The sequence below is a fragment of the Balaenoptera borealis genome (genome assembly GCF_965194805.1).
Source record: "Balaenoptera borealis genome assembly, chromosome: 11".
NCBI classification, from domain to species: Eukaryota; Metazoa; Chordata; class Mammalia; order Artiodactyla; family Balaenopteridae; genus Balaenoptera; species Balaenoptera borealis.
The window spans coordinates 737,827-762,789 of record NC_138868.1 but is presented as its reverse complement, the minus strand read 5'-3'; the positions used below and the strand labels follow the sequence as shown (position 1 = coordinate 762,789).

At 62.9% G+C, this 24,963-nt stretch overlaps 1 protein-coding gene across 1 annotated transcript in view; it reads right to left on the bottom strand.

Moving 5' to 3' along the window:
* The window catches only part of MUC2 (mucin 2, oligomeric mucus/gel-forming), a gene marked incomplete at its 5' end in the record, with an annotated part of 31,703 nt that extends 7,000 nt beyond the window's left edge, over positions 1 to 24,703 (bottom strand). The window contains 41 exon segments of the mRNA XM_082342193.1: positions 97 to 271; positions 612 to 823; positions 1,106 to 1,432; positions 1,655 to 1,743; positions 2,082 to 3,672; positions 3,857 to 4,171; positions 4,213 to 4,559; positions 4,621 to 5,359; positions 5,401 to 8,088; positions 8,528 to 8,801; positions 8,879 to 10,185; positions 10,478 to 11,048; positions 11,318 to 11,718; positions 12,684 to 12,881; positions 13,114 to 13,304; positions 13,657 to 13,804; positions 14,302 to 14,433; positions 14,659 to 14,815; positions 15,248 to 15,487; positions 15,622 to 15,801; positions 15,887 to 15,997; positions 16,315 to 16,453; positions 16,681 to 16,832; positions 17,224 to 17,324; positions 17,449 to 17,501; positions 17,629 to 17,884; positions 18,269 to 18,395; positions 18,745 to 18,839; positions 19,312 to 19,476; positions 19,572 to 19,709; positions 19,930 to 19,999; positions 20,088 to 20,198; positions 20,287 to 20,425; positions 20,533 to 20,650; positions 21,139 to 21,264; positions 21,453 to 21,663; positions 21,817 to 21,926; positions 22,007 to 22,097; positions 22,420 to 22,534; positions 23,292 to 23,562; positions 24,628 to 24,703. Coding sequence (XP_082198319.1) covers positions 97 to 271; positions 612 to 823; positions 1,106 to 1,432; positions 1,655 to 1,743; positions 2,082 to 3,672; positions 3,857 to 4,171; positions 4,213 to 4,559; positions 4,621 to 5,359; positions 5,401 to 8,088; positions 8,528 to 8,801; positions 8,879 to 10,185; positions 10,478 to 11,048; positions 11,318 to 11,718; positions 12,684 to 12,881; positions 13,114 to 13,304; positions 13,657 to 13,804; positions 14,302 to 14,433; positions 14,659 to 14,815; positions 15,248 to 15,487; positions 15,622 to 15,801; positions 15,887 to 15,997; positions 16,315 to 16,453; positions 16,681 to 16,832; positions 17,224 to 17,324; positions 17,449 to 17,501; positions 17,629 to 17,884; positions 18,269 to 18,395; positions 18,745 to 18,839; positions 19,312 to 19,476; positions 19,572 to 19,709; positions 19,930 to 19,999; positions 20,088 to 20,198; positions 20,287 to 20,425; positions 20,533 to 20,650; positions 21,139 to 21,264; positions 21,453 to 21,663; positions 21,817 to 21,926; positions 22,007 to 22,097; positions 22,420 to 22,534; positions 23,292 to 23,562; positions 24,628 to 24,703 — 13,057 coding nt within the window.
* Between the last annotated feature and the right edge of the window lie 260 nt (positions 24,704 to 24,963).

Here is a 24,963-nt window from a genome sequence, read left to right as displayed (position 1 = left end):
ATCACGACCCCCTGGGGTCTGCAGCCCCCGCCCCCCCCCCCACACACACACACAGTGGGGAGCAGGTGGGGAGGGTCTCTGCGGCGCCGGGCTTACAGTCACACTCCCAGTGCCAGCAGCACTTGTCGGGGTCCTCGACGCGCACTGGCATGAGGCCGTTGGAGCAGGTGGGCATGGGTGGGGGGTCGCACTTCACCTCCACGAGCTCCACGGTGTTGTTGTACTTGCAGATGGCCATGGTGCAGTTACACAGCCACCAGGCCTCGTTCTCCTGCAGGCGGGGAGGGCACAGGGTCAGCGGCACCAGCCTGGCACCCAGGCTCACACAGGAGGGGTGGCCCCAGGTGAGCACCTAAGAGCCCTGCCCAGGAGGCTAAAGGTGAAGGGCAACCCGCCAGCCACCTCACTACAGCAAGGGGCGCGTGGGAGAGAAGGTAGGAGGGCCGCAGCAGACCCTGAGCCCAGGAAGCTGCCTAAAGCCTTGGCCCGACTGGGGATGTGGGGCATAGGGGCAGGGGCATGACCAGCAGAAAGGTAGCGCCTGGGGCTTTGAATGCCCAGATAGTGGGGGGGTGTGCCCGAGGGGACAAAAGCCACCCACAGACACAGACCTGTCTGGGAGGATCGAAGTCCAGGCATGCAGGGGGCTTGGTGGTGGACGGCACACTGGATGCCATGGATGGCCGGGTGGTGGGTATGGATGGGCTGGGAGTTGGGGAGGGTGTGGATGGGCAGGACCAGTTGAAGATCTCGAGGGTGCACTCCAGCGAGCAGTTCACATAGTAGCAGGTGTCTCCTTGTGTGCTGTTGTACACCAGCTCACCTGCAAGGGGAAAGACCCAGTCCTTACCCCGTCCACACAGGGCTGGCCACCAGAGTACCCAGGTGGGTCCCCACAGAGGCCATGAGAGAGAAGTCCACACCACCCTCACTTCCCCGATTTGTGGTGGCAGCACATGGGGCTGGCCACGGAGACATCCACCCGTGCTGGCATCCAGCTTCCCAAGCAAGCCCCCAGTTTAGACCTTCAACTGACCCCTAGGCACTGGGAAAGCAAAGTCCCGCCAGCCTGCATTGCCTGAGTCAGAATGAAAAGCTTGGGTACCTGGGGCATAATACGTGTCATTCAAATAGCAGCACATCCTCTGGGTGGCGGTGGTGACTGGGACGGTGCTCGTGGTGATGTTGGGTGAGGTTAATGGGATCACCGTGGGGGTGGTCACACTGGAGGTCAAGGTGCTGGTGGTCTGTGGCGTGGGTGGCATGGTCGACGAGTGTCCTATTGGTGTGGAAGTTCCCGTGGAAGTCGTTGACACAGTCTTGGGAGTGGGTGTGGGTGTGGAAGGGGGCCCTGTGGTGGATGAAGGGGGCCCAGTCGTGGTTCCGTGGGTGGGAGTGGTCTTCGAGGAGGTGGGACCCGAGGTTGGCGAGCCTGTAAGAATGGAGGGTGCAGTGAGGGCTGAGGGCGTCCACCCATCGTAGATGCACAGGCGGCCTGGTGGCAAGTGCGTGTGGGCAGCTCACTCGAGGTACGTGGTACCTGGCATGGGAGGCCTCACATCCATTTCCCCAGCTCTTAGTCTCAGGGTTGGGCAGAGTGTCAGGGCCCACAGTCTATGGTGTATGTAACAGGGAGGCCACGGGGGTGAGGCACCAGTTCCAGGCAGCACCAGAGCCACAGGACAGTGGTCCATCAAGACAGGCTGGCCAGCTGCCCTCCGAAGCCCCAGGGGGGAAGTGCAGCTGGAAGAGGGGGGACAGAGGGGGGGGGTCTCCCAGGGCACCTGACTGGCAGCCTCTACTCCCCATGAGGCCACACATGCCTCGGTGGTCTCCCCTCAGGATGGCTTTGTCTACGTAGCCCATCGTGGCCACAGGCAGCCATGCCCGAGGAAAGACGTACTGTGGGGTCAGCAGCTCCCTGAACGCTCAGCAGCGGGACTTTGGGGCAGGAGAGGCAGGCGAGCCCTCCTGGAGCCTTCTTGGGGAACGCTCTCACTGGGTAGAGTGGGGGGCACCTGTCTCAAGTCCCAAGAGCTGTAAAGCTCCTCTGGCGTGAGAAGGAACCGTAAGCGCATCACCAATAACCACGTAAGTTCCATGGTCTCTGTGTACCTGGAGGGGTGGTGCCAGGTGTAGGTGGAGAGGGCGTGGTGCCTCCTGTTGTACTGATGGCTGGTTCTGTCGACGCTGGGGTCTGTGGTGTGCTGTATGTCTCCTCAGTTGTTGGGGTGGTGGTCACAAGCGTGGTAGATTCCGTGGAAGAGGGAGAGGTGGACTGGGAGGTTGGAGGGGAGGACGTAGGAAGAGATTGTGATGTGCTGCTGGTAGTGCTAATGTTGGGAGGTGGGGTTGGAGTCTCTGTGGTTGTGGTAGTGGTGGGGGAGGGGGTTTCTGTGGTGGTGGAGGCTGGAGTTGGGGTCTCTGTTATGGTGGGTTTAGGTGTTGCAGTCTCTGTGGAGGTGGTGCTAATAGTGAGGGTCGGAGTTGGAGTCGCTGTGGAGGTGGTGGTCAGTAGTGGTGTTGGGGTCACTGTGGTGGTGGTTATTGGTGTTGGGGTCTCTGTGGTTCTGGTAGCAGTGGGGATTGTCTCTGTGGTGGTGGCGGTCGGAGTTGGAGTTCCAGTTGAAGTGGTGGTGGGTGTTGTGGTTGGGGTCTCTGTAGTGGTCGGAGTTGGAGTCTCTGTTGAGGTGGTAGTGGGTGTTGTGGTTGGGGTCTCTGTAGTGGTCGGACTTGGAGTCTCTGTTGAGGTGGTGCTGGGGGTCAGAGTTGGAGTTCCAGTTGAAGTGGTGGTGGGTGTTGTGGTTGGGGTCTCTGTAGTGGTTGGAGTTGGAGTCTCTGTTGAGGTTGTGGTGGGGGTGGGAGTTGGAGTCCCAGTTGAAGTGGTGGTGGGTGTTGTGGTTGGGGTCTCTGGAGTGGTGGAAGTTGGAGTTCCAGTTGAAGTGGTGGTGGGTGTTGTGGTTGGGGTCTCTGTAGTGGTCGGAGTTGGAGGCCCTGTTGTGGTCATGGTGGGTGTTGTGGTTGGGGTCTCTGTAGTGGTTGGAGTCTCTGTTGTGGTTGTGCTGGGGGTCGGAGTTGGAGTCCCAGTTGAAGTGGTGGTGGGTGTTGGTGTTAGGGTCTCTGTTGAAGTCGTGGTAGGGGTCGTGGTTGGAGTCTCTGTTGTTGTGGTCGGTGGCGGTGTTGGGGTCACCATGGTGGTGTGTGTTGGTGTTGGAGTCTCTGTGGTTGTAGGTGTGGTAGTGGTGGGGGTTGTGGACTCGGTGGTGGTGGGCGTCGTGGTTGGAGTCTCTGTTGAAGTAGTGGTGGGGGTCGTAGTTGGGGTCTCTGTGGTGGTGGTCGAAGTTCTGGGGACACAGTTAAATGGAATAGCACAGCAGTAGACATTGATCTCATAGTTGAGGCAGTAAGTTGTGGAGATGGCTCCCCCTGGCTTCTGGTCTTGGTTTTTGCACATGAGCCCAACAGAGGTGTTACACACCACGTTTTGTCCAAGCTCTTGGAGGGGAACGTTGGGAAACATGGTGGCCCTGCAGGAGATGTTGGTCACCCTGCCCAAATTACAGAAGGTCTCAAGGGACTCAACGTCTCCACCTTCTCTGGTAAAGTTTGGTTTTCTAGAATCCTCCCAGCCAGTCCATTGGCAGTGTGGCAAACACTCAGGGGATACTGGCTCTGTGGAGGTTGTCAGTGTGGTGGTGGGCGGGGTGGTGGGGGTGGTGGTGGGTGGGGCGGTGTGTGTGGGGGTGGGTGGGGTGGTGTGTGGGGTGGTGGGGGTGGTGGTGGCTGGGGTTGTGGTGGTGGTGCTGGTGGGGGTGGTGGTGGTGGTGGTGGGTGTGGTGGTGGATGTTGTGGTTGCGGTCTCTGGAGTGGTTGGAGTTGGAGTCTCTGTTGAGGTTGTGCTGGGGGTCAGAGTTGGAGTCCCAGTTGAAGTGGTGGTGGGTGTTGTGGTTGGGGTCTCTGGAGTGGTGGAAGTTGGAGTTCCAGTTGAAGTGGTGCTGGGTGTTGTGGTTGGGGTCTCTGGAGTGGTGGAAGTTGGAGTCTCTGTTGAGGTTGTGCTGGGGGTCGGAGTTGGAGTCCCAGTTGAAGTGGTGGTGGGAGTTGTGGTTGGGGTCTCTGGAGTGGTGGAAGTTGGAGTCCCAGTTGAAGTGGTGCTGGGTGTTGTGATTGGGGTCTCTGGAGTGGTGGAAGTTGGAGTCTCTGTTGAGGTTGTGCTGGGGGTCGTAGTTGGAGTCCCAGTTGAAGTGGTGGTGGGAGTTGTGGTTGGGGTCTCTGGAGTGGTGGAAGTTGGAGTTCCAGTTGAAGTGGTGCTGGGTGTTGTGGTTGGGGTCTCTGGAGTGGTGGAAGTTGGAGTCTCTGTTGAGGTTGTGCTGGGGGTCGGAGTTGGAGTCCCAGTTGAAGTGGTGGTGGGAGTTGTGGTTGGGGTCTCTGGAGTGGTGGAAGTTGGAGTTCCAGTTGAAGTGGTGGTGGGTGTTGTGGTTGGGATCTCTGTAGTGGTCGGGGTTGGAGTCTCTGTTAAGGTTGTGGTGGGGGTGGGAGTTGGAGTCCCAGTTGAAGTGGTGCTGGGTGTTGTGGTTGGGGTCTCTGGAGTGGTTGGAGTTGGAGTCTCTGTTGAGGTTGTGCTGGGGGTCGGAGTTGGAGTCCCAGTTGAAGTGGTGTTGGGAGTTGTGGTTGGGGTCTCTGGAGTGGTGGAAGTTGGAGTTCCAGTTGAAGTGGTGCTGGGTGTTGTGGTTGGGGTCTCTGGAGTGGTGGAAGTTGGAGTTCCAGTTGAAGTGGTGCTGGGTGTTGTGGTTGGGGTCTTTGGAGTGGTGGAAGTTGGAGTCTCTGTTGAGGTTGTGCTGGGGGTCGTAGTTGGAGTCCCAGTTGAAGTGGTGGTGGGAGTTGTGGTTGGGGTCTCTGGAGTGGTGGAAGTTGGAGTTCCAGTTGAAGTGGTGCTGGGTGTTGTGGTTGGGGTCTCTGGAGTGGTGGAAGTTGGAGTCTCTGTTGAGGTTGTGCTGGGGGTCGGAGTTGGAGTCCCAGTTGAAGTGGTGGTGGGAGTTGTGGTTGGGGTCTCTGGAGTGGTGGAAGTTGGAGTTCCAGTTGAAGTGGTGCTGGGTGTTGTGGTTGGGGTCTTTGGAGTGGTGGAAGTTGGAGTCTCTGTTGAGGTTGTGCTGGGGGTCGTAGTTGGAGTCCCAGTTGAAGTGGTGGTGGGAGTTGTGGTTGGGGTCTCTGGAGTGGTGGAAGTTGGAGTTCCAGTTGAAGTGGTGCTGGGTGTTGTGGTTGGGGTCTCTGGAGTGGTGGAAGTTGGAGTCTCTGTTGAGGTTGTGCTGGGGGTCGGAGTTGGAGTCCCAGTTGAAGTGGTGGTGGGAGTTGTGGTTGGGGTCTCTGGAGTGGTGGAAGTTGGAGTTCCACTTGAAGTGGTGCTGGGTGTTGTGGTTGGGGTCTCTGGAGTGGTTGGAGTTGGAGTCTCTGTTGAGGTTGTGGTGGGGGTTGGAGTTGGAGTTCCAGTTGAAGTGGTGGTGGGTGTTGTGGTTGGGATCTCTGTAGTGGTCGGGGTTGGTGTCTCTGTTGAGGTTGTGGTGGGGGTGGGAGTTGGACTCCCAGTTGAAGTGGTGGTGGGTGTTGTGGTTGGGGTCTCTGGAGTGGTGGAAGTTGGAGTCTCTGTTGAGGTTGTGCTGGGGGTCGGAGTTGGAGTCCCAGTTGAAGTGGTGGTGGGAGTTGTGGTTGGGGTCTCTGGAGTGGTGGAAGTTGGAGTTCCAGTTGAAGTGGTGCTGGGTGTTGTGGTTGGGGTCTCTGGAGTGGTGGAAGTTGGAGTTCCAGTTGAAGTGGTGCTGGGTGTTGTGGTTGGGGTCTCTGGAGTGGTTGGAGTTGGAGTCTCTGTTGAGGTTGTGGTGGGGGTTGGAGTTGGAGTTCCAGTTGAAGTGGTGGTGGGAGTTGTGGTTGGGGTCTCTGGAGTGGTGGAAGTTGGAGTTCCAGTTGAAGTGGTGCTGGGTGTTGTGGTTGGGGTCTCTGGAGTGGTGGAAGTTGGAGTTCCAGTTGAAGTGGTGCTGGGTGTTGTGGTTGGGGTCTTTGGAGTGGTGGAAGTTGGAGTCTCTGTTGAGGTTGTGCTGGGGGTCGTAGTTGGAGTCCCAGTTGAAGTGGTGGTGGGAGTTGTGGTTGGGGTCTCTGGAGTGGTGGAAGTTGGAGTCTCTGTTGAGGTTGTGCTGGGGGTCGTAGTTGGAGTCCCAGTTGAAGTGGTGCTGGGTGTTGTGGTTGGGGTCTCTGGAGTGGTTGGAGTTGGAGTCTCTGTTGAGGTTGTGGTGGGGGTTGGAGTTGGAGTTCCAGTTGAAGTGGTGGTGGGTGTTGTGGTTGGGATCTCTGTAGTGGTCGGGGTTGGTGTCTCTGTTGAGGTTGTGGTGGGGGTGGGAGTTGGAGTCCCAGTTGAAGTGGTGGTGGGAGTTGTGGTTGGGGTCTCTGGAGTGGTGGAAGTTGGAGTTCCACTTGAAGTGGTGCTGGGTGTTGTGGTTGGGGTCTCTGGAGTGGTTGGAGTTGGAGTCTCTGTTGAGGTTGTGGTGGGGGTTGGAGTTGGAGTTCCAGTTGAAGTGGTGGTGGGTGTTGTGGTTGGGATCTCTGTAGTGGTCGGGGTTGGTGTCTCTGTTGAGGTTGTGGTGGGGGTGGGAGTTGGACTCCCAGTTGAAGTGGTGGTGGGTGTTGTGGTTGGGGTCTCTGGAGTGGTGGAAGTTGGAGTCTCTGTTGAGGTTGTGCTGGGGGTCGGAGTTGGAGTCCCAGTTGAAGTGGTGGTGGGAGTTGTGGTTGGGGTCTCTGGAGTGGTGGAAGTTGGAGTTCCAGTTGAAGTGGTGCTGGGTGTTGTGGTTGGGGTCTCTGGAGTGGTTGGAGTTGGAGTCTCTGTTGAGGTTGTGGTGGGGGTTGGAGTTGGAGTTCCAGTTGAAGTGGTGGTGGGTGTTGTGGTTGGGATCTCTGTAGTGGTCGGGGTTGGTGTCTCTGTTGAGGTTGTGGTGGGGGTGGGAGTTGGACTCCCAGTTGAAGTGGTGGTGGGTGTTGTGGTTGGGGTCTCTGGAGTGGTGGAAGTTGCAGTTCCAATTGAAGTGGTGCTGGGTGTTGTGGTTGGGGTCTCTGGAGTGGTGGAAGTTGGAGTTCCAGTTGAAGTGGTGGTGGGTGTTGTGATTGGGGTCTCTGGAGTGGTGGAAGTTGGAGTTCCAGTTGAAGTGGTGCTGGGTGTTGTGGTTGGGGTCTTTGGAGTGGTGGAAGTTGGAGTCTCTGTTGAGGTTGTGCTGGGGGTTGGAGTTGGAGTCCCAGTTGAAGTGGTGGTGGGAGTTGTGGTTGGGGTCTCTGTAGTGGTTGGAGTTGGAGTCTCTGTTGAGATTGTGGTGGGGGTCAGAGTTGGAGTTCCAGTTGAAGTGGTGCTGGGTGTTGTGGTTGGGGTCTCTGGAGTGGTTGGAGTTGGAGTCTCTGTTGAGGTTGTGCTGGGGGTCGGAGTTGGAGTTCCAGTTGAAGTGGTGCTGGGTGTTGTGGTTGGGGTCTCTGGAGTGGTTGGAGTTGGAGTCTCTGTTGAGGTTGTGGTGGGGGTTGGAGTTGGAGTTCCAGTTGAAGTGGTGGTGGGTGTTGTGGTTGGGATCTCTGTAGTGGTCGGGGTTGGTGTCTCTGTTGAGGTTGTGGTGGGGGTGGGAGTTGGAGTCCCAGTTGAAATGGTGGTGGGTGTTGTGGTTGGGGTCTCTGGAGTGGTGGAAGTTGGAGGTCCAGTTGAAGTGGTGCTGGATGTTGTGGTTGGGGTCTCTGGAGTGGTGGAAGTTGGAGTTCCAGTTGAAGTGGTGCTGGGTGTTGTGGTTGGGGTCTCTGGAGTGGTGGAAGTTGGAGTTCCAGTTGAAGTGGTGCTGGGTGTTGTGGTTGGGGTTGTGGTTGGAGTCTCTGTTGAAGTAGTGGTGGGGGTTGTAGTTGGGGTCTCTGTGGTGGTGGTCGAAGTTCTGGGGACACAGTTAAATGGAATAGCACAGCAGTAGACATTGATCTCATAGTTGAGGCAGTAAGTTGTGGAGATGGCTCCCCCTGGCTTCTGGTCTTGGTTTTTGCACATGAGCCCAACAGAGGTGTTACACACCACGTTTTGTCCAAGCTCTTGGAGGGGAACGTTGGGAAACATGGTGGCCCTGCAGGAGATGTTGGTCACCCTGCCCAAATTACAGAAATTCTCAAGGGACTCAACGTCTCCACCTTCTCTGGTAAAGTTTGGTTTTCTAGAATCCTCCCAGCCAGTCCATTGGCAGTGTGGCAAACACTCAGGGGATACTGGCTCTGTGGAGGTTGTCAGTGTGGTGGTGGGCGGGGTGGTGGGGGTGGTGGTGGGTGAGGCGGTGTGTGTGGGGGTGGGTGGGGTGGTGTGTGGGGTGGTGGGGGTGGTGGTGGCTGGGGTTGTGATGGTGGTGGTGGTGGGTGTTGTGGTTGGGGTCTCTGGAGTGGTTGGAGTTGGAGTCTCTGTTGAGGTTGTGGTGGGGGTGGGAGTTGGAGTCCCAGTTGAAGTGGTGGTGGGTGTTGTGATTGGGGTCTCTGGAGTGGCTGGAGTCTCTGTTGAGGTTGTGGTGGGGATCGGAGTTGGAGTTCCAGTTGAAGTCGTGGTGGGTGTTGTGGTTGGGGTCTCTGGAGTGGTTGGAGTTGGAGTCTCTGTTGAAGTTGTGGTGGGGGTGGGAGTTGGAGTCCCAGTTGAAGTGGTGGTGGGTGTTGTGGTTGGGATCTCTGGAGTGGTGGAAGTTGGAGTTCCAGTTGAAGTGGTGGTGGGTGTTGTGGTTGGGATCTCTGTAGTGGTCGGGGTTGGAGTCTCTGTTGAGGTTGTGCTGGGGGTGGGAGTTGGAGTCCCAGTTGAAGTGGTGGTGGGTGTTGTGGTTGGGGTCTCTGGAGTGGTGGAAGTTGCAGTTCCAGTTGAAGTGGTGCTGGGTGTTGTGGTTGGGGTCTCTGGAGTGGTGGAAGTTGGAGTTCCAGTTGAAGTGGTGGTGGGTGTTGTGGTTGGGGTCTCTGGAGTGGTGGAAGTTGGAGTTCCAGTTGAAGTGGTGCTGGGTGTTGTGGTTGGGGTCTCTGGAGTGGTGGAAGTTGGAGTCCCAGTTGAAGTGGTGGTGGGTGTTGTGGTTGGGGTCTCTGGAGTGGCTGGAGTCTCTGTTGAGGTTGTGGTGGGGGTGGGAGTTGGAGTCCCAGTTGAAGTGGTGGTGGGTGTTGTGGTTGGGATCTCTGGAGTGGTGGAAGTTGGAGTTCCAGTTGAAGTGGTGGTGGGTGTTGTGGTTGGGATCTCTGTAGTGGTCGGGGTTGGAGTCTCTGTTGAGGTTGTGCTGGGGGTGGGAGTTGGAGTCCCAGTTGAAGTGGTGGTGGGTGTTGTGGTTGGGGTCTCTGGAGTGGTGGAAGTTGGAGTTCCAGTTGAAGTGGTGCTGGGTGTTGTGGTTGGGGTCTCTGGAGTGGTTGGAGTTGGAGTCTCTGTTGAGGTTGTGCTGGGGGTCAGAGTTGGAGTCCCAGTTGAAGTGGTGGTGGGTGTTGTGGTTGGGGTCTCTGGAGTGGTGGAAGTTGGAGTTCCAGTTGAAGTGGTGGTGGGTGTTGTGGTTGGGATCTCTGTAGTGGTCGGGGTTGGAGTCTCTGTTGAGGTTGTGGTGGGGGTGGGAGTTGGAGTCCCAGCTGAAGTGGTGGTGGGTGTTGTGGTTGGGGTCTCTGGAGTGGTGGAAGTTGGAGTTCCAGTTGAAGTGGTGCTGGGTGTTGTGGTTGGGGTCTCTGGAGTGGTGGAAGTTGGAGTTCCAGTTGAAGTGGTGGTGGGTGTTGTGGTTGGGGTCTCTGGAGTGGTTGGAGTTGGCGTCTCTGTTGAGGTTGTGCTGGGGGTCAGAGTTGGAGTCCCAGTTGAAGTGGTGGTGGGTGTTTTGGTTGGGGTCTCTGGAGTGGTTGGAGTCGGAGTCTCTGTTGAGGTTGTGGTGGGGGTCGGAGTTGGAGTCCCAGTTGAAGTGGTGGTGGGTGTTGTGGTTGGGGTCTCTGGAGTGGTTGGAGTCGGAGTCTCTGTTGAGGTTGTGGTGGGGGTCGGAGTTGGAGTCCCAGTTGAAGTGGTGGTGGGTGTTGTGGTTGGGGTCTCTGGACTGGTTGGAGTTGGAGTCTCTGTTGAGGTTGTGGTGGGGGTGGGAGTTGGAGTCCCAGTTGAAGTGGTGGTGGGTGTTGTGGTTGGGGTCTCTGGAGTGGTTGGAGTTGGAGTCTCTGTTGAGGTTGTGGTGGGGGTCGGAGTTGGAGTCCCAATTGAAGTGGTGGTGGGTGTTGTGGTTGGGGTCTCTGGACTGGTTGGAGTTGGAGTCTCTGTTGAGGTTGTGGTGGGGGTGGGAGTTGGAGTCCCAGTTGAAGTGGTGGTGGGTGTTGTGGTTGGGGTCTCTGGAGTGGTGGGAGTTGGAGTTCCAGTTGAAGTGGTGGTGGGTGTTGTGGTTGGGATCTCTGTAGTGGTCGGGGTTGGAGTCTCTGTTGAGGTTGTGGTGGGGGTGGGAGTTGGAGTCCCAGCTGAAGTGGTGGTGGGTGTTGTGGTTGGGGTCTCTGGAGTGGTGGAAGTTGGAGTTCCAGTTGAAGTGGTGGTGGGTGTTGTGGTTGGGGTCTCTGGAGCGGTTGGAGTTTGAGTCTCTGTTGAGGTTGTGCTGGGGGTCAGAGTTGGAGTCCCAGTTGAAGTGGTGGTGGGTGTTTTGGTTGGGGTCTCTGGAGTGGTTGGAGTTGGAGTCTCTGTTGAGGTTGTGGTGGGGGTCAGAGTTGGAGTCCCAGTTGAAGTGGTGGTGGGTGTTTTGGTTGGGGTCTCTGGAGTGGTTGGAGTTGGAGTCTCTGTTGAGGTTGTGGTGGGGGTCGGAGTTGGAGTCCCAGTTGAAGTGGTGGTGGGTGTTGTGGTTGGGGTCTCTGTAGTGGTTGGAGTCTCTCTTGTGGTTGTGCTGGGGGTCGGAGTTGGAGTCCCAGTTGAAGTGGTGGTGGGTGTTTTGGTTGGGGTCTCTGGAGTGGTTGGAGTTGGAGTCTCTGTTGAGGTTGTGGTGGGGGTCGGAGTTGGAGTCCCAGTTGAAGTGGTGGTGGGTGTTGTGGTTGGGGTCTCTGGACTGGTTGGAGTTGGAGTCTCTGTTGAGGTTGTGGTGGGGGTGGGAGTTGGAGTCCCAGTTGAAGTGGTGGTGGGTGTTGTGGTTGGGGTCTCTGGAGTGGTGGGAGTTGGAGTCTCTGTTGAGGTTGTGGTGGGGGTCGGAGTTGGAGTTCCAGTTGAAGTGGTGGTGGGTTTTGTGGTTGGGGTCTCTGGAGTGGTTGGAGTTGGAGTCCCTATTGTGGTGGGGGTGGTGGTGGCTGGGGTTGTGGTGGGGGTGGTGGTGTGTGGGGTGGTGGTGGTGGTGGTGGGTGGGGTGGGCGGGGTGGTGTGTGGGGTGGTGGGGGGGGTGGTGATGGGTGGGGTGGTTGACGGGGTGGTGGTGGGGATCGTGACCGGGGTCGTGGGACACTCATCCATCAGCAGGCAACAATAGACTCGTATCTCGTAGTCATAGCAGACTCCAAAAGGTCCGTTTCGAAACTGGTCTTCGTTCTTGCAGATGAACCCGAAGGAGACATTGCACTGAGCCTCCTGGCCCAGCTCCTCCCAGCTGAGGTGGGGCTCTACGGCCACCCTGCACTCGATATCCTTGGGGGCCCTGCAGACACGGTTGAATGTCTCTCGGTCTCCACCGTCACTGCCGATCCTGGGATGGTCGTCGTTGATCCAGTCGGACCAGAAGCAGCATAGCCCTAGGCAAGCAAGACCCAGCGTTGGTCAGCCAGGCTGGGGCGCGCCTTTCGGGCGATCAGTGGGACTCGGAGAACCGAGACCCCCGTGACCAGCTCTCCCCATCCTCACCAAAGCGCCCAGTGTTGGCTCTGAGACTTTAAGCTGAGCCCTAACTTCCACCCTCCACTTCTCCCCTCCTTCTGCAACTAAAAACCCAAGACCCCCATGCCATGCCAGTGACAGACCCAGGCCTCAGAGCGCCAGCCTAGCACCCCTTCCTCAGCTACTTTCAAATCCTTATGCCAAACAAACAAATAAGGAAAGGGCCACCCAGTCTAGCGAAGAAGTGCACCGGCAGGGACTTGGTCTGGACTCTTGACCAATGTTTTCACCCTGAGCTGGCCAAGTCCCCTGCACGAGTCCCTGGGCTCAGCAAATCGGGAATCAAGTCACCAAAATACACCATCTTCGGTCCCTGAGCCGGTGGTCCAGCCCACCAAGCCCAGCCCCGTGTCTGGGTCTTGAGGGAGGCGCCCAGCAGCTTTCTGCAGCTCCTCGCCCTGTATCATTGGGAACGCCGTCAACGTGACTTACTCTGAGTTGTTGACGAGGGAGATGACACTGCAGTAAAATGGGGGAAAAAGAGAATGCCATTCTATAGCTTTGAGGTTTTTCAAACCTTTTAATTTTACCGGTTTCTTGTCCCGGTGGCTGTCATACGCCTGGCGGCTCGTTCAGCAGTAGCTGCAATTTCAGCCCGAGCAAACGCACAGGGACTTGAGGGTGTCTCTCTGCCTCCTCTAACCCTTAGGGCAGTTTCCTGCGGGTCTGGGAGACGGCCCCGAGTCGCCGTCACTGCGGTCTGGGCTCAGGGATGTGGTCAAGGTGCTGGGAGGCAGGGGGCACTCCCTGAGTTCGAGGCACGTCAGCACCACCCCCATCTACCTAGAAAGGCCGCCCTGCTGGGATCAGGGCAAGACCTTACCTGTACTGGTGGTCGGAGTGGTGCTCGTGGTGGTGGAGGGCGTGATGGAGGTGACAGAGGTGGTGGTGGCGGGCGTTGAGGGGGACGAGGGTGGTGGGGTGTACACGCAGATGTTGAAGTGCGTCTGCACCATCCCGTTGACGTCACAGATATCCCAGTAGCAGAAGGGGCTGTCCTCGGTTTTGTTGAGAATCGTCCCTGGGGGGAAGCCGACGTCAACACGTCAGGAACAAGACAGAGACTCACAAGGCCCCCCTCAGCCTGTCCTAATAAGGGGAAGACTGGTTTCCCCCACCTCCAACCAATGGCAAACCAGCGCCCGTCAGGACCCCATTCCCAGAATCCTAAGGGGTGCCCATCAGAACACAGAAGCTACATCACAGACGGGGCATCTGCTCCCCATCACGAGAAATACAAACATTTCAGGTGAGCCCTAGGGGCTGCTGCAAATCAGAGGCACATCTGAGCTGGGAGGGCCCCAGGGAAGCCACACGGAAGAAGAGGGGGAGGGGGAGGGGGAGGAGGGAGGATGAGCCCACCACAGCCCAGGAGGACAGGCCAGGGGCGGGCAGCTTACCGTTTTCTGGCCGGCAGACAACTTGCGAGGAGTTGTCACACACGCTGAAAAGCAAGGGCAAGGCTGCAGGCCCGAGGAAATGCTGGCCTCTCCCAGCCGGCCTCTGCCCTCCAGCCCGCGCCTCTGCTACCGGCCCAAAGCCTCAGGGCGCTACCCCAAAGGCTGGGTCCAGGAGCCCCCGCCTGGGTTCCCACTGTGGGCAGAGAGGGGACGAGGCAAGGGGGGCAGAAGGAAGGAGGGCCCACTTCTCCCCTCCCCCTGGTTCCTGTGTGCGTGCGGCCGTGTGTCCACATGTGTGTACATGAACACTGTGTGCCAGTGTGTGTGCGTGGATGTGGGTACGTGCGTACGTGTGCGCTGATCTCCCCCGGGCCCCTGCGACGCGAGCTTAGATACCAAGAGTGGCAGATCTGCTCCGTGGGCACAGACGTTCCAGGTGGGTAGTGAATGTCCCCGATGTAGCAACCACATTGGTCCCGTGTGACACACTTCTTCAGGTCCTCGTTGTAGATGGGACTTTCCTTAGGGCACCGGGGGTAGCAGCCTGGTGGGCACAGGGCACTGGGCTTGGACCAGCACAGAGGACCCCACATCCACCAGACCCTACCCATCCTCCTCACCCTGGCAGGTCCTCTTCTCCAGATGTCCTCTGGGAAGGCAGGGGCCTGGACACCCCCCCTTCCTGGGGCCCTGACACTGCCATGTGGCCAAAGGGACAGCCAGGCCCCGGCCAGCCTCCTGGGGGGCACGCCCACCGCTCCCTCCCCAGATCTCTCGCGTGCTCTCAGCTCACAGACGCTGCAGAGGCCTCCCGAGCCCCCACCTCGCCCTCTTCTGCTCTTTCCCCACAGCAGCTTCGCTCCTGACCTCACATGGTCTCCCGACCTTACGTGGCGTGTCACGCTGCCCCTTTTCTGCCTCTCTCCTCTAGGGCGGGGGCTCGGCTCAGGCTCCCAGCCCACTGTCTGATGAACGAACTGCAGCGCAACGAGCCTGGCCCACCCTGGAGCGCAGGGTCCCGGGTCCCACAGGGCCCCTCACCCTCCAGGTAGGACACGGAGATGTTGGAGTGGATGCCGCTGACCGTCCTGCACGTCTCGAAGCTGCGGTTCCCGCAGGGCTCGTAATGCCACTGGCACTCATCCGGGGGGTTGTAGTAGTCACAGAATATGGCTGGGGGCGGGGGGGGGGGTCAGGCTCGGGGAGGGCCGGGGGCGGGGGGAGGGGGGGGTCAGGCTCGGGGAGGGCCGGGGGCGGGGGGGAGGGGGGGTCAGGCTCGGGGAGGGCCGAGGCCGGTCGGGGGAGGCCGGGCGGGGACCACAAGCACCCCACCCCCCGGTGCAGCAGCCTGTAACCCGCCACACTGGCACCCCAGGCCCAGGACCGGCGGGCACTCACGGCACAGGTCGGGCCTCCTCCAGAACACGCAGGCCCCCTCCTTGGTGCACTCCTGGGCGTAGGCGGCCACGGCAGAGCACAAGCACTCACAGTCTCCGCCCGTGTCGCAGGAGCACGTGTCGTGGACGCAGGCCTCGTAGAAGGGCTTGGGGTCCACCTGGGGGAGGAGCCTCCGTGTGCCCGGTGCCCACACCGCCCTCAGGTGGCCAGGCCTCCCCCCGCGGCCCAAGAAGCTCAGGACCCCGAGGCCGACTCTGCCCCCGGGACAGGGTACGGTGACCCAGCCCCAGTCCCCCCAGGGCTCCAGTGGGGCTGGCGGGGGAGGTCCCGCGACGGTTGCCCAACCCTGCCCACCGCCCCACCACCGCCGGGAGCTAAGGGCCATCTGGGCCTTAGGGGGTTGTGTCCTTTCTCCCTCCCTGGAAGGGACAGAGGCTGGTGGTCCCACCAGGGGTCTCAGAGGGAAGGCTGGACCTCTGGTCATGTGTCCAAAGGACACAGAAGATGGAGCTGAAGCCGGAGGACAGACGGCACAAGGTCACGCAGCCGGGAGGCGGCCTCGCCCCGGGCCTGCGCACGCCCCGCCCACCTTGCTGTGGCAGACCCCGAAGACTGGGCCCTTGATGATACTGCACTGCTTCTCGGCCCAGGAGCGGCGGTGCGGCTTCAGGGTGCACGGCTCGGGGATGGTGTTCACGTCCGGACAGGTGGGGGCCGCCTTCCAGCTGTTCCCAAACTCCAGCCCACCCTCCGCCACCATGTGGTCCCGCGTGGTGAAGTCGTTGCTGGATCGCTGGTCAAAGTTCCCACACAGGCCACACACAGTGCCCTGCGGAGACAAGCCGGCCAGGGGCTTCGCCGGGGGCTCGCGGGGTGCGGGGTGGCGGCTGGCGGCTCACGAGCCTGGGAGGCCCAGGTGGGCGCACAGGCATGTGCTGGCTGACAGGCCGGGCGGCTGCGCACCTTGTAGGAGGGGGCGAGCTTGATGAAGATGGTGGTCCTCTTGTCCCAGATGACGATGATGCCGACGCTGGCCTCCACCACCAGGTACTGGCCCACTTCCCGCGTGGTGTAGGCCACGTGGCGGCCCGCGTCACGCTGTATCACCATGCGGTGTTTGTCCTCCAGCTTTAGCTCCGTCCGCTGTGCCCAGGGGAGAGGCCCCGTCACTGGCCGGGTCTGAGGGTCCCCAAGGGACCGTGCGTGCCCAGGGGCAGGCAGCACTCACCCCTATGAAGATCTTGATGGCCTTGGAGCAGGTGACGCCCGTGGTGCCACAGGGGACCTTCTCGGTGATGATGCTGAAGGACCCCAGTGAGGAGTTCTGGCCACAGTAGTCCTGGGGGCCCGCGGGCACGTGAGCCAGACTGGCCCGGCCATGAGGGTCCTGGGCACCCCGCCCCAGCTGGGCCTGGTCAAGCCTCAGCCCCTCATCTGTTGAGAGGGGCCTTCAACCCCCAAACACACATGCCCCTGTGCACCCCCCACCCCCGAAACCCACGGGAGGGTCATGGAATGGGAGGGCCAAGGAAGGGCTCCCCTCCCACCCCAGACCCCCTCCACTCGGAGCCTCCTAACCGGGCTGGGAGCAGCCCAGGGCCAGCAGGGCAGGGACCACGAAGCAGAGGCAGGCCCTGGCCCTGCCTTCGGCCTCACCTGAACGGCCACATAGGAGCAGTGTCCGTCGAAGTCATAGTACTTCCCATCGAAGGTGATGTAGTGGCTGTTCCCATAGATGGCACAGGTGCCGTGGCACACGGACTGGGTGCACGCCCAGCGCCCTTTCTGGCAGGTGCTGAGGAGAGCGAGATGGGGGCCTGGAGGGGCTGCAGGGGCCCAGGTCCCCCACCCCTGCTCAGCGTGTACCCCGGCGCTGTGCGGAAAGCCCCCCAGCAGCTCACAGACCACACCTCCAGGCCCTCCTATCCCAGCCCCCACCCAGGCCAGGGCCCTGCAGACCCCAGCCGGCCCCACGGAAGAGACCCCCACGGAGCGCTGGGGGCCGGGGGCCGGGGTGCTCACCAGGTGTTGCAATCCACCCTGATCTTGTCGCCGGGGGAGTACAGATCGTTGTTGTGCATACACGGGCACGCCTCCTCCACCACGCAGCCGCCCCGGCCATCGTCAACCAGCCCCTCGGGGCACACGCAGCCACTGACGCACTCCGTCTGGTACTGGGGGGCGGTTGGAGAGTGGGGTTCGGGGATCAGGTGCCGGGCCCAGGATGGCTGGCCCCTCTTCTGATGCTGCAGACACCCCCTCGTGCTCCGGCCCCCCCACCCTCTGACGCTTGACGTCTCTCCCTGGTCCAGCCTCCGGAGCCCGGCCCTCGGGCTCACCACTGGGCTGGGAGACGGGGGACAGCAGCCTGCCAGGGGCCCCTACACTGGTCCCTGTGCCCTCAGCGGGCTGGGTGGGGACTCACAGGCGGCCACCTCCCCCGAGGAATGGGGAGGGCCAGCGAAGCACGTGTGTCCAGAGGACCTAGGGCGCAGAGCCTCAGGACCGACCGTACGGGAGCCTGCCTGCACCCCCGCCCACAGCGCCGCCCCCCCCAGCACGCACATAGCCGGCAGCCAGCGTCTGGCAGCTGACGGGCCTGGGGTTCCGGATGGCCAGCGCCGTCAGGTTGTTGCAGTCGACGTGGATCTTCGGGGCCGTACAGCCTGCGGGACCGAAGGGGCCACCTCAGCTCAGGTGAAGTTGGGTGGGGGGCTCGTGCAGGGAGTGGAGGGGGCGGGGGAGCAGGCTGGGGGGCGGGAGGCCGTGCACGGGGCAGCAGCCACTTACGCTGGCCGAGCAGCTTGACCTGCAGGCAGCGCAGCCTCCCGTTCCGGCAAACGCTGCGAGGGAGAGGCGGCGGGTGAATGGGGCCCTTCGGGGGGCAGGCCCAGTGGCTCTGTGGGGCTGCGCAGGGGTGTGGGCCCCCCAGCAGAGCTGGCCCTCCCTCCCCGGCCCCAGGCCACACACCATCGCTCCTCCTGCCTCAGGATGACCTTGCCCGCCTCCAGGTAGAGGCCACTGTGGTAGCAGGAGCACTCGGCCAGGGGCACGCAGTGGCCCTTCTGGTCCAGGAAGGTGTGGTCGGGGCAGCCGCAGCCGTCCACAGGCGCGAAGCCCTTGAGACAGCGGGTGTCAGGCTCGGACAGCGAGCGGCAGGTCTTCTGGCAGGTGGTCAGGTTGTACAGGAAGACTTGCGACCTGGGGCAGGAGTCCACGTCCTTGTCTGCAGAGCGGAGGGGCCGGCCTGAGGGGCGGGAGGACGGCCCCCAACTCCCTTCCCCGAAAGCCAGCCCCGAGCCCCACCTCTGGCCAGGACACCCACCCAGCCAAGGGGCCAACGAGGGCAGTCACTCCGGGACCACCCTGGCCACACAGGTGCCCCAGCCCCACGCACCTCCCCTTCTGGGCTAACGTATCGTGGCCACAGTTCCAGGCCCCTCCCTGCAAGCAGAGTGGCCCAGCGCTGGTTTCCTGCTGCTTCCTGGCCGAGGAAGCTGGGAACAACGTCGCCCCCCTGCACCCTCGACCCTCGGCGGCCACGGTGAGCTGCCACCTGGGACAGCAGTGACCGGAAGGCCGGCCCAAGCCCAGGACACCTGACACTCACTGCAGACGCGCTCCCGCCAGCCCCACAGCATGACGCCCTTGACGGCGCAGGCGCGGGCGTAGGAGGACAGGGCCGCGCACATGCAGTTCTCCGTGCTCTGGCAGTTGCACGTGTCGTATTTGCACCTCTGTGGGGGCAAACAGGGCAGTGAGCGAGGAGAGCTGGCTGGGGGACATCACGCCCATGTGAGCACTCAGACACGCAGCACTTACACACGTGCACACACCCACCCTTGCACTGGGTGTGTGCACAGACACCCAGCTATACACATGTGCTGTGCTCACACACCCAGCTATACACATGTGCTGTGCTCACACACCCAGCTATACACATGTGCTGTGCTCACACACCCAGCTATACACATGTGCTGTGCTCACACACCCGGCTATACACATGTGCTCTGCACGCACACGCAGCGGTTTCCCACAGGAGCCTCGCAGGCAGCGGGGAGGGGAGTGCCCGGGTGGCCCACCCACCTTGTAGTACTCGGCTGGGTCCACGGCGGAGTGGCACTTGCCGAACGGGGTCTCCGCCTTCTTCAGCAGGGAGCACCAGTGCTCAGCGTAGTTGGCTGGAGAGGATTCAGCCCCTCAGTGGGGACGGCCCCCCCAGCAAGTCCCCCAGGTCAGGCAGCCCAGCCGCCCAGGCTGGAGCAGACACTGGCCCCTCGGTGGACCGAACCCAGGCCCCTCCCATCAGGGCAGGTCAGCACAGGACGGTGCCCCTTTGTAAGGCAAGGGCTCCCACCCCTCTCCTCTCTCCATTTCGTGGACGTGGCAGGTGACCTGGCAGGTGTTAGGGTGTCCGGTCAAGGCGCCAGGCCAGCCCCCGGACGAGGGCCACCAGCCAGTGATTAGTAGCCCCAGCCCCTCTGCCATGTCACTGGGCAGGCTGCCACCGTGGGCCACCATAAACCAGCCGCAAGGCAGACGGCAGCGGGTGGACGGCTGGCTCTGTTGTCTCCGCGCCACCCCCACCCGCCACGTGGGCCCCACCGGGAGCCCCGTCTGCGCAGGGCCGGCTCCGCAGCGGCCGAGCCTCACCGCTCTCGATGTTCAGGGAGCAGGGGTCATCCAGCCAGTCCAGCTTGTCGTGGCAGCTCGACTGCGCCTTCCAGGTGTTGGCGAAGCCGGCGCCCGTGGCCTCCACCAGCCCACCTGCCGTCTTGAAGTCGTCACCTTCGAGGCCGTTGTAGTTCCCGCAGAGGCCTGAGGGGCCAGGACAGGGTTGGGAAGGGTCGGGGGTCAGAGTGCGCAGGCCCAAGGGTGGCCTGCGTGGGGGGGAGCCGGCCGGGGCCACTCACCCTGCACCAGCCCCTGGGCGGCATGGTCCAGCGTCACGAAGAGCTGCATGACCGGCACCAGCTGGACCTGCAGCCTGAGGCCGAAGGCGGTGGTCACGACAAGGTGGTGGGAGGACGGTTGAAAGATGGAGAAGCTCGCTGCAAGGGAAGGCAAGGCAGGGGCGGTGAGGGGCCGTGGAGGGCTCGGGGGAGGGCTGCCCTCCTTCCCCGTCGCCCTCCCCCCGTCTCCCTCCCCCCTCCTCCCCCCGCCCCACCCCCTCTCCCATCTCCCTCCCCCCTCCTCCCCCGCCCCGCCCCCTCCCTCTCCTCCCCCCGCCCCACCCCCTCCCCGGCATGGGCGCCTTGGAGCAGGACTCACCCGTCACGTGGGGCAGGTTCACCTGCAGCTCATTCAGCAGGACGGTGCCGTCCAACTTGAAGGCCACCACCTGTGGGCAAGGCCGAGTGTACCCGGGGGCTGAGAAGGGCCTTGGGGGCCCCGGGGGTGCTGGGAGGGCAGGGGGCAGGGGCACCCACGTTCTTCTTGTTGTCAGCCAGCAGCACCACCGTCTTCAGGCAGGTCTGCTTGTCGGTGGAGCCGCAGGGGGTCAGCTCGCCCAGGATGGCATAGGAGTCGTTGTGGGCGCCCTGCGGGGAGGGCAGAGGGCGTTGCAGCCACACGGCGGGTGGGCCGGGGGTCCGGCTCCACCCACATGCCCACCCGGGTGCCGGCCACCTTGGTCAGCACGTAGTAGCAGTCCCCGTGGAACGTGTACTTCCTCCCGTCGAAGGTGGTGATGTGGGCGCCGCCCTCCAGGGCACAGGTCCTGGGGCACTGCAGGTCCTGGCACACCCAGCGACTGGCGTTGCAGACACTGTCGGGCAACAGGGCCAGGGTCAGGCTCGACCGCCACCCCAGCCCACTGGGATCCCCAGCCCCCCTGGACCCCAGCCCGTCGGGACCCCCAGCCCCGGGACCCACCACTGCTCGCAGTTGTTGGTGATCTGTTGGCCAGGCGCGTACAGGTGTCCGTGCAGCTTGCAGTGACACTGGTTCACGGGGATGCAGCCGCCACCCTTGATGTCATCGTACACCGTGCCTGGGACAGCGCGGGACATGTTCCATTCAGCCGGCCCCAAACAGTGCCAGAGTCCCCCCCGGCGGGGCTGCCGTTCCCAGGGCCACAGCCAGGGGCCGGCCTCCCTGGAGGGGCGCTGCCAGCCAGGCCTCCCACCCACAGACACCTATGGTCCTTTGGGGGACAACGGTGGTCCCCGCACTGTATCTGAGGGACCTGCTTCCAGGCTCGGAGCCACGGGCCAGGCAGGAGGAGGTCTGTCCGCGGGGCGATGAGCAGGAAGGTGACACTACGGTGTGTATGCTGGGGCGTCTTCAGCACTTGTGTTCCTCCTACCTGGACCTTGTCCCCTGATTTCCCTGCAGGGCCCGAGCTGTCACCGTCCCGCAGCACGGCTGCAAGCCGAGGCGCAGGCAGCGAGGCGGCCGTCCCCCCAGGCGCGGGCGGCAGGCGGCGCCTCAGGGCAGCGGCCCCCGCTCTGGCCGCCTGCCTGCGTCCTCAGCGCTCACCTTCTGGGCAGAAACAGCCGTCCATGCGATGCTCCTCGCACAGGCTGCTGACCTCCAGGTGTGAGCAGGTGTCCATGCAGGGCGAGCCGCTCTCCAGGTAAACCATGTTCGCGGGGCAGCTCTTAGCTGGACAGGCACAGGCAGGCCCCTGAGCCGAGGAGCAGAGCGTGGCGGGCGCCACGAGGGGTCCGTGCCGGCCTCGCGCCCCGGCTGCGGTGGGCGCGGCCTGGCTCCCAGCCCAGGGCGCAAAGGGCACTGCGCTCCCCGTGGGTCAGCCCCCGCGTGCCCCCGGCTCCCGGCCGCGCGGCACTTACGGCAGAGCGAGGCGGTCCTCCAGTTCCGCGGCCTGCCCCCGGCGTGGGAACACTGGCGGGAGAACTCGGCGATGGTGCTGCAGACGCAGGAGGTGCCACGCGGGCACTGGCAGCGGTCCTGCATGCAGGCCTGCACGTACAGCTCCAGCGGCACCAGGTCCCGGCAGTCCTCGAAGGCCGCGTCCGTCAGCAGCCTCTCGCACTCGGCGCGCTGGCGGGCAACAGGCGGGGCTGCTCACGGCCTCCTCCCCTCCACCCCCCAGGGCGGGGGCGGGGTCCCCGGCGGAGGCCAGCGGGCACAGCTCTGGAGGGAGGTGCGGGCTCTGCTCCCACAGCCCCCTCCCCCCCATGGCCAGCGACTCACGTGCTCAGAGCAGGACGGGGGGGTCGGCACCTCCTGGGGGCCATCGCACACCTCCTCGGGCTTGTCGATCTTCTGCATGTTCCCAAACTCGATGGGACTGAAGCGCACGCCTGGGGGCCACAGCCGTTCAGCGGGGCCGGGCGGGGGGCCTGCCCACGGCCCACCCACCAAGGCCCGACGAGGCCCTCACCATCGGAGAGGAACTCAGAGTAGGTCTGCAGACCGTTGTAGTCACCGCAGAGGCCACACGTGTGGTTCCGGAACACACTGTCCAGCTCCAGCTGTCCGGGGAAGGGGGACAAGCGAGCAGGCCGTGGGGCGGCAGGACCGCGAGGCCCCGGGGCAGCCAGGCCAGCCTCAGAACCCTGCCTGCACGGGTGTCAGCCGTGGTGGGAGAGCTGGGCTGGGCGGGGGGGAGCCCTGGCCGCGCTGAGGACCAGGAGGGCCAGCCCACCACCCCGGGCCAGGGGGTCCACTCTCAGGGTGGACCGCCTGACCCCCGCTCTGCCACCAGCCTCTCCGCCCGCCCAAAGGCCACACAGCGCCCCAGCCCACCCGGACCCCCTCTTGGCCCCCCTGGGGTCCCCGAGGCCCGTGACACACCATGACCGAGTCCTCCCGGTTCCACATGAGCGTGAGGCCAGCACGGGAGTAGACCTTGGTGTAGGCGTCACTCTTCTCGATGAGCAGCCCCGAGCTGTAGTGCGGGCTGCTGACCCTGGGGGATGGGCACCGGGGTCACGCTGGCCCACACAGCACCCACGTGGCAGAGGGGCTGAGGCTGTGGGCATGGGTGGGGTGGCCAGCTCCCGTCCGGGAGCCAGAAGCAGCGTGGCCTCCCTCTGGCGGCGCTCGAGCCCCGGCCGACCCCTGTCCATGTGCCTGGCTAGGTCCTCTGGGCCGAGCCACACCCACCTGCCCAACGCCCTCTCCACACCCCCTCCCTGGGCTCCGTTCTGGGCAGCGCCCCCAGGGAGCCCGTAAAAGCCCTGGGAGGCGGGAGGACCGAGATGGAGAAGCCCCACCCGCCCCATCGCCCAGGGCAGGCGCTGTGCCCACCCCACACTGCCTCTGTGGGCCCTGTGCACATTCCCTACTCTGAGCCTGGGCTTCAGGGAATCAAAATCCCCTGCAGCAGGGGAAGGGCAAACCCTGCAGGTGGGGACCCCCCTGCACCCCACCGCCCCCCCCGCCCGGGGCAGGAATGAGCTCAGAGCCCCATTGTTCCTGAGACAATGCGGGACAACGTGGGGGGAGGAGGAACAGGCCTCCCGTGGGCTCCTGTAACCCTAGCCTGGGCTGCCAGCAGAGGGGCTGGAGGAGACTCACTAGTTTAATAAAGCCCCCTCCCCAACACTCTCCTTCTTAGCCGGCGGGGGGTGGGGGGGAGTGGGGGAAGGGAGGGCAAGGGGGGGTCACCAGCCGGGTCGCACTTGCTCACAGGACGTGGGAAGGGACACTGCCTGCCCACTCACATGGCACCGTTCACCACAGTGAGCTGGCTGGTGAGGTAGATGGTGTCATCCTTGATGGTCAGCAGGATGTACTCGACCTGGGGGTGGCCCCCACTGCGGCCGGGGCCCCGTTTCAGGTGCACAGCGAACTCCTGGTAGGCGTCCCGGCAGTCAGAGGCGAAGTTGTAGTCGCACAGCCCGGGGAAGCGGAAGATGTCTCCGTCGAAGGTCTTGTAGTGGGAGTCGCCCCACGTGCTGCAGACGCTGTGGCCGTGGTTCCGGGTCCTGCCTTCTGGGGCGCAGCGGGCGGGCGCGTGAGCAGCCCACGTCGCCAGGAAGCCTCTCCGCCCGAGGCTGCGGCCTGGCAGCGGCCCTCTGAGGACCCCCCAGAGGCGCCCCGTGGCAGCTCAGAGCCCGTCGGGGTCTCGGCCCAGGCCCCAGGGAGGGTCGTCCTGCGGGGGGCCTCTGCTGGGCATTGGCCACCCCACCCACGCAGTCTCAGCCCCCTGAAAGGGCGTCTCCAGCTGCCGCGCCCTCCCACCCTGACCCTGCGGGCGATGCGGCCGTGTGCTGAGCGGGGAGCAGGGCCAGAGGGGCTGTCGGGTTCCCTGGCGCCTTGTCAGCCTGGCCCGGCTCCCCACCCCAGTCTCCACCACACTCCGTCCATCGACGCCCCAGCCAGCACCCCACCCCCGCTCCAGCCGCCCCTCGTCCAGCAGAAGAGCTGTGCCAGACCCCTCAGAGGTAGCCTGCATCATGTTCATCCATATGGGGCCAGCTCCCCCTCCCCCCAGCCCCGCCACCGCCCTGTCCCCAAATGCCCTGCTGGGACAGAGATGTCCCCATCCTACGTCTGCATGGTCTTCTCTGGCTGAAGCCACCCCTTGAGCAGACACCCAAACAGCTGGCTCTGCTGAAGGGCCCAGCTTGGTCTTGACCCCCAGTCCCGGTATCAGGATCCCTGATACCGGGACTGGGGGCCTCCCCTGGCCTGGCCCCTCCTGGCAGGCCCCTGCCTCCCCCAGGCCCACGGACAGCCACCCAGACCGGTGCGTCCACCTGGGACCGTCCCCTGGATACACACTCTGGCCAGGCGATCACCTTCAGAAGCATGGTGGGAACCCAAGTCCCCCTTCCTTCCTTCCTTCCTTCCTTCCTTCCTCCCTTCCTCCCTTCCTTCCTTCCTCCTTCCCCTCCTTCCTTCCTTCCATCCCTCCACCCAAAGTCAGCAGCGGTGGGGCTGCAGGAGGCCCGGCCCAGGCCGTCCACCCAGAAGCCCGGGCCGAGGGAGACACCTCAACCCCAGGCAGGACCATGTGCCCTGGGCCGCCCAGCCTTCCTGCCCGCACCCTCTCACCTCTCCGGAGCTCTGAGCCCCCGGCCCAGGTCAGAGTCAGGCAGAGGGCCACCAGGCGGGCTAGTGGCAGCCCCATGGTGGCCAGAAGTGTGGTGTGGGAGAGTGACCGGGTCAGGGGTCTGGGCCTTATATGGCCCCGTGGAGCCGTTAGAGGGTGGGGAGGGCTGGGGAGGGGCAAGGGGTGGGTGGGGCACCTGCCAGGTTGTCAGGAAAGCAGCTGCGGGGGCTCCGAGGGCCCTTGTGGGGAAATATTGATTCAGGTTATCTGAGGTTTATTTTTTATTGCTCCCGGGGTAGAGCTGGCTCTGCCCAGGATGCGGCAGCCCCAATTACCCG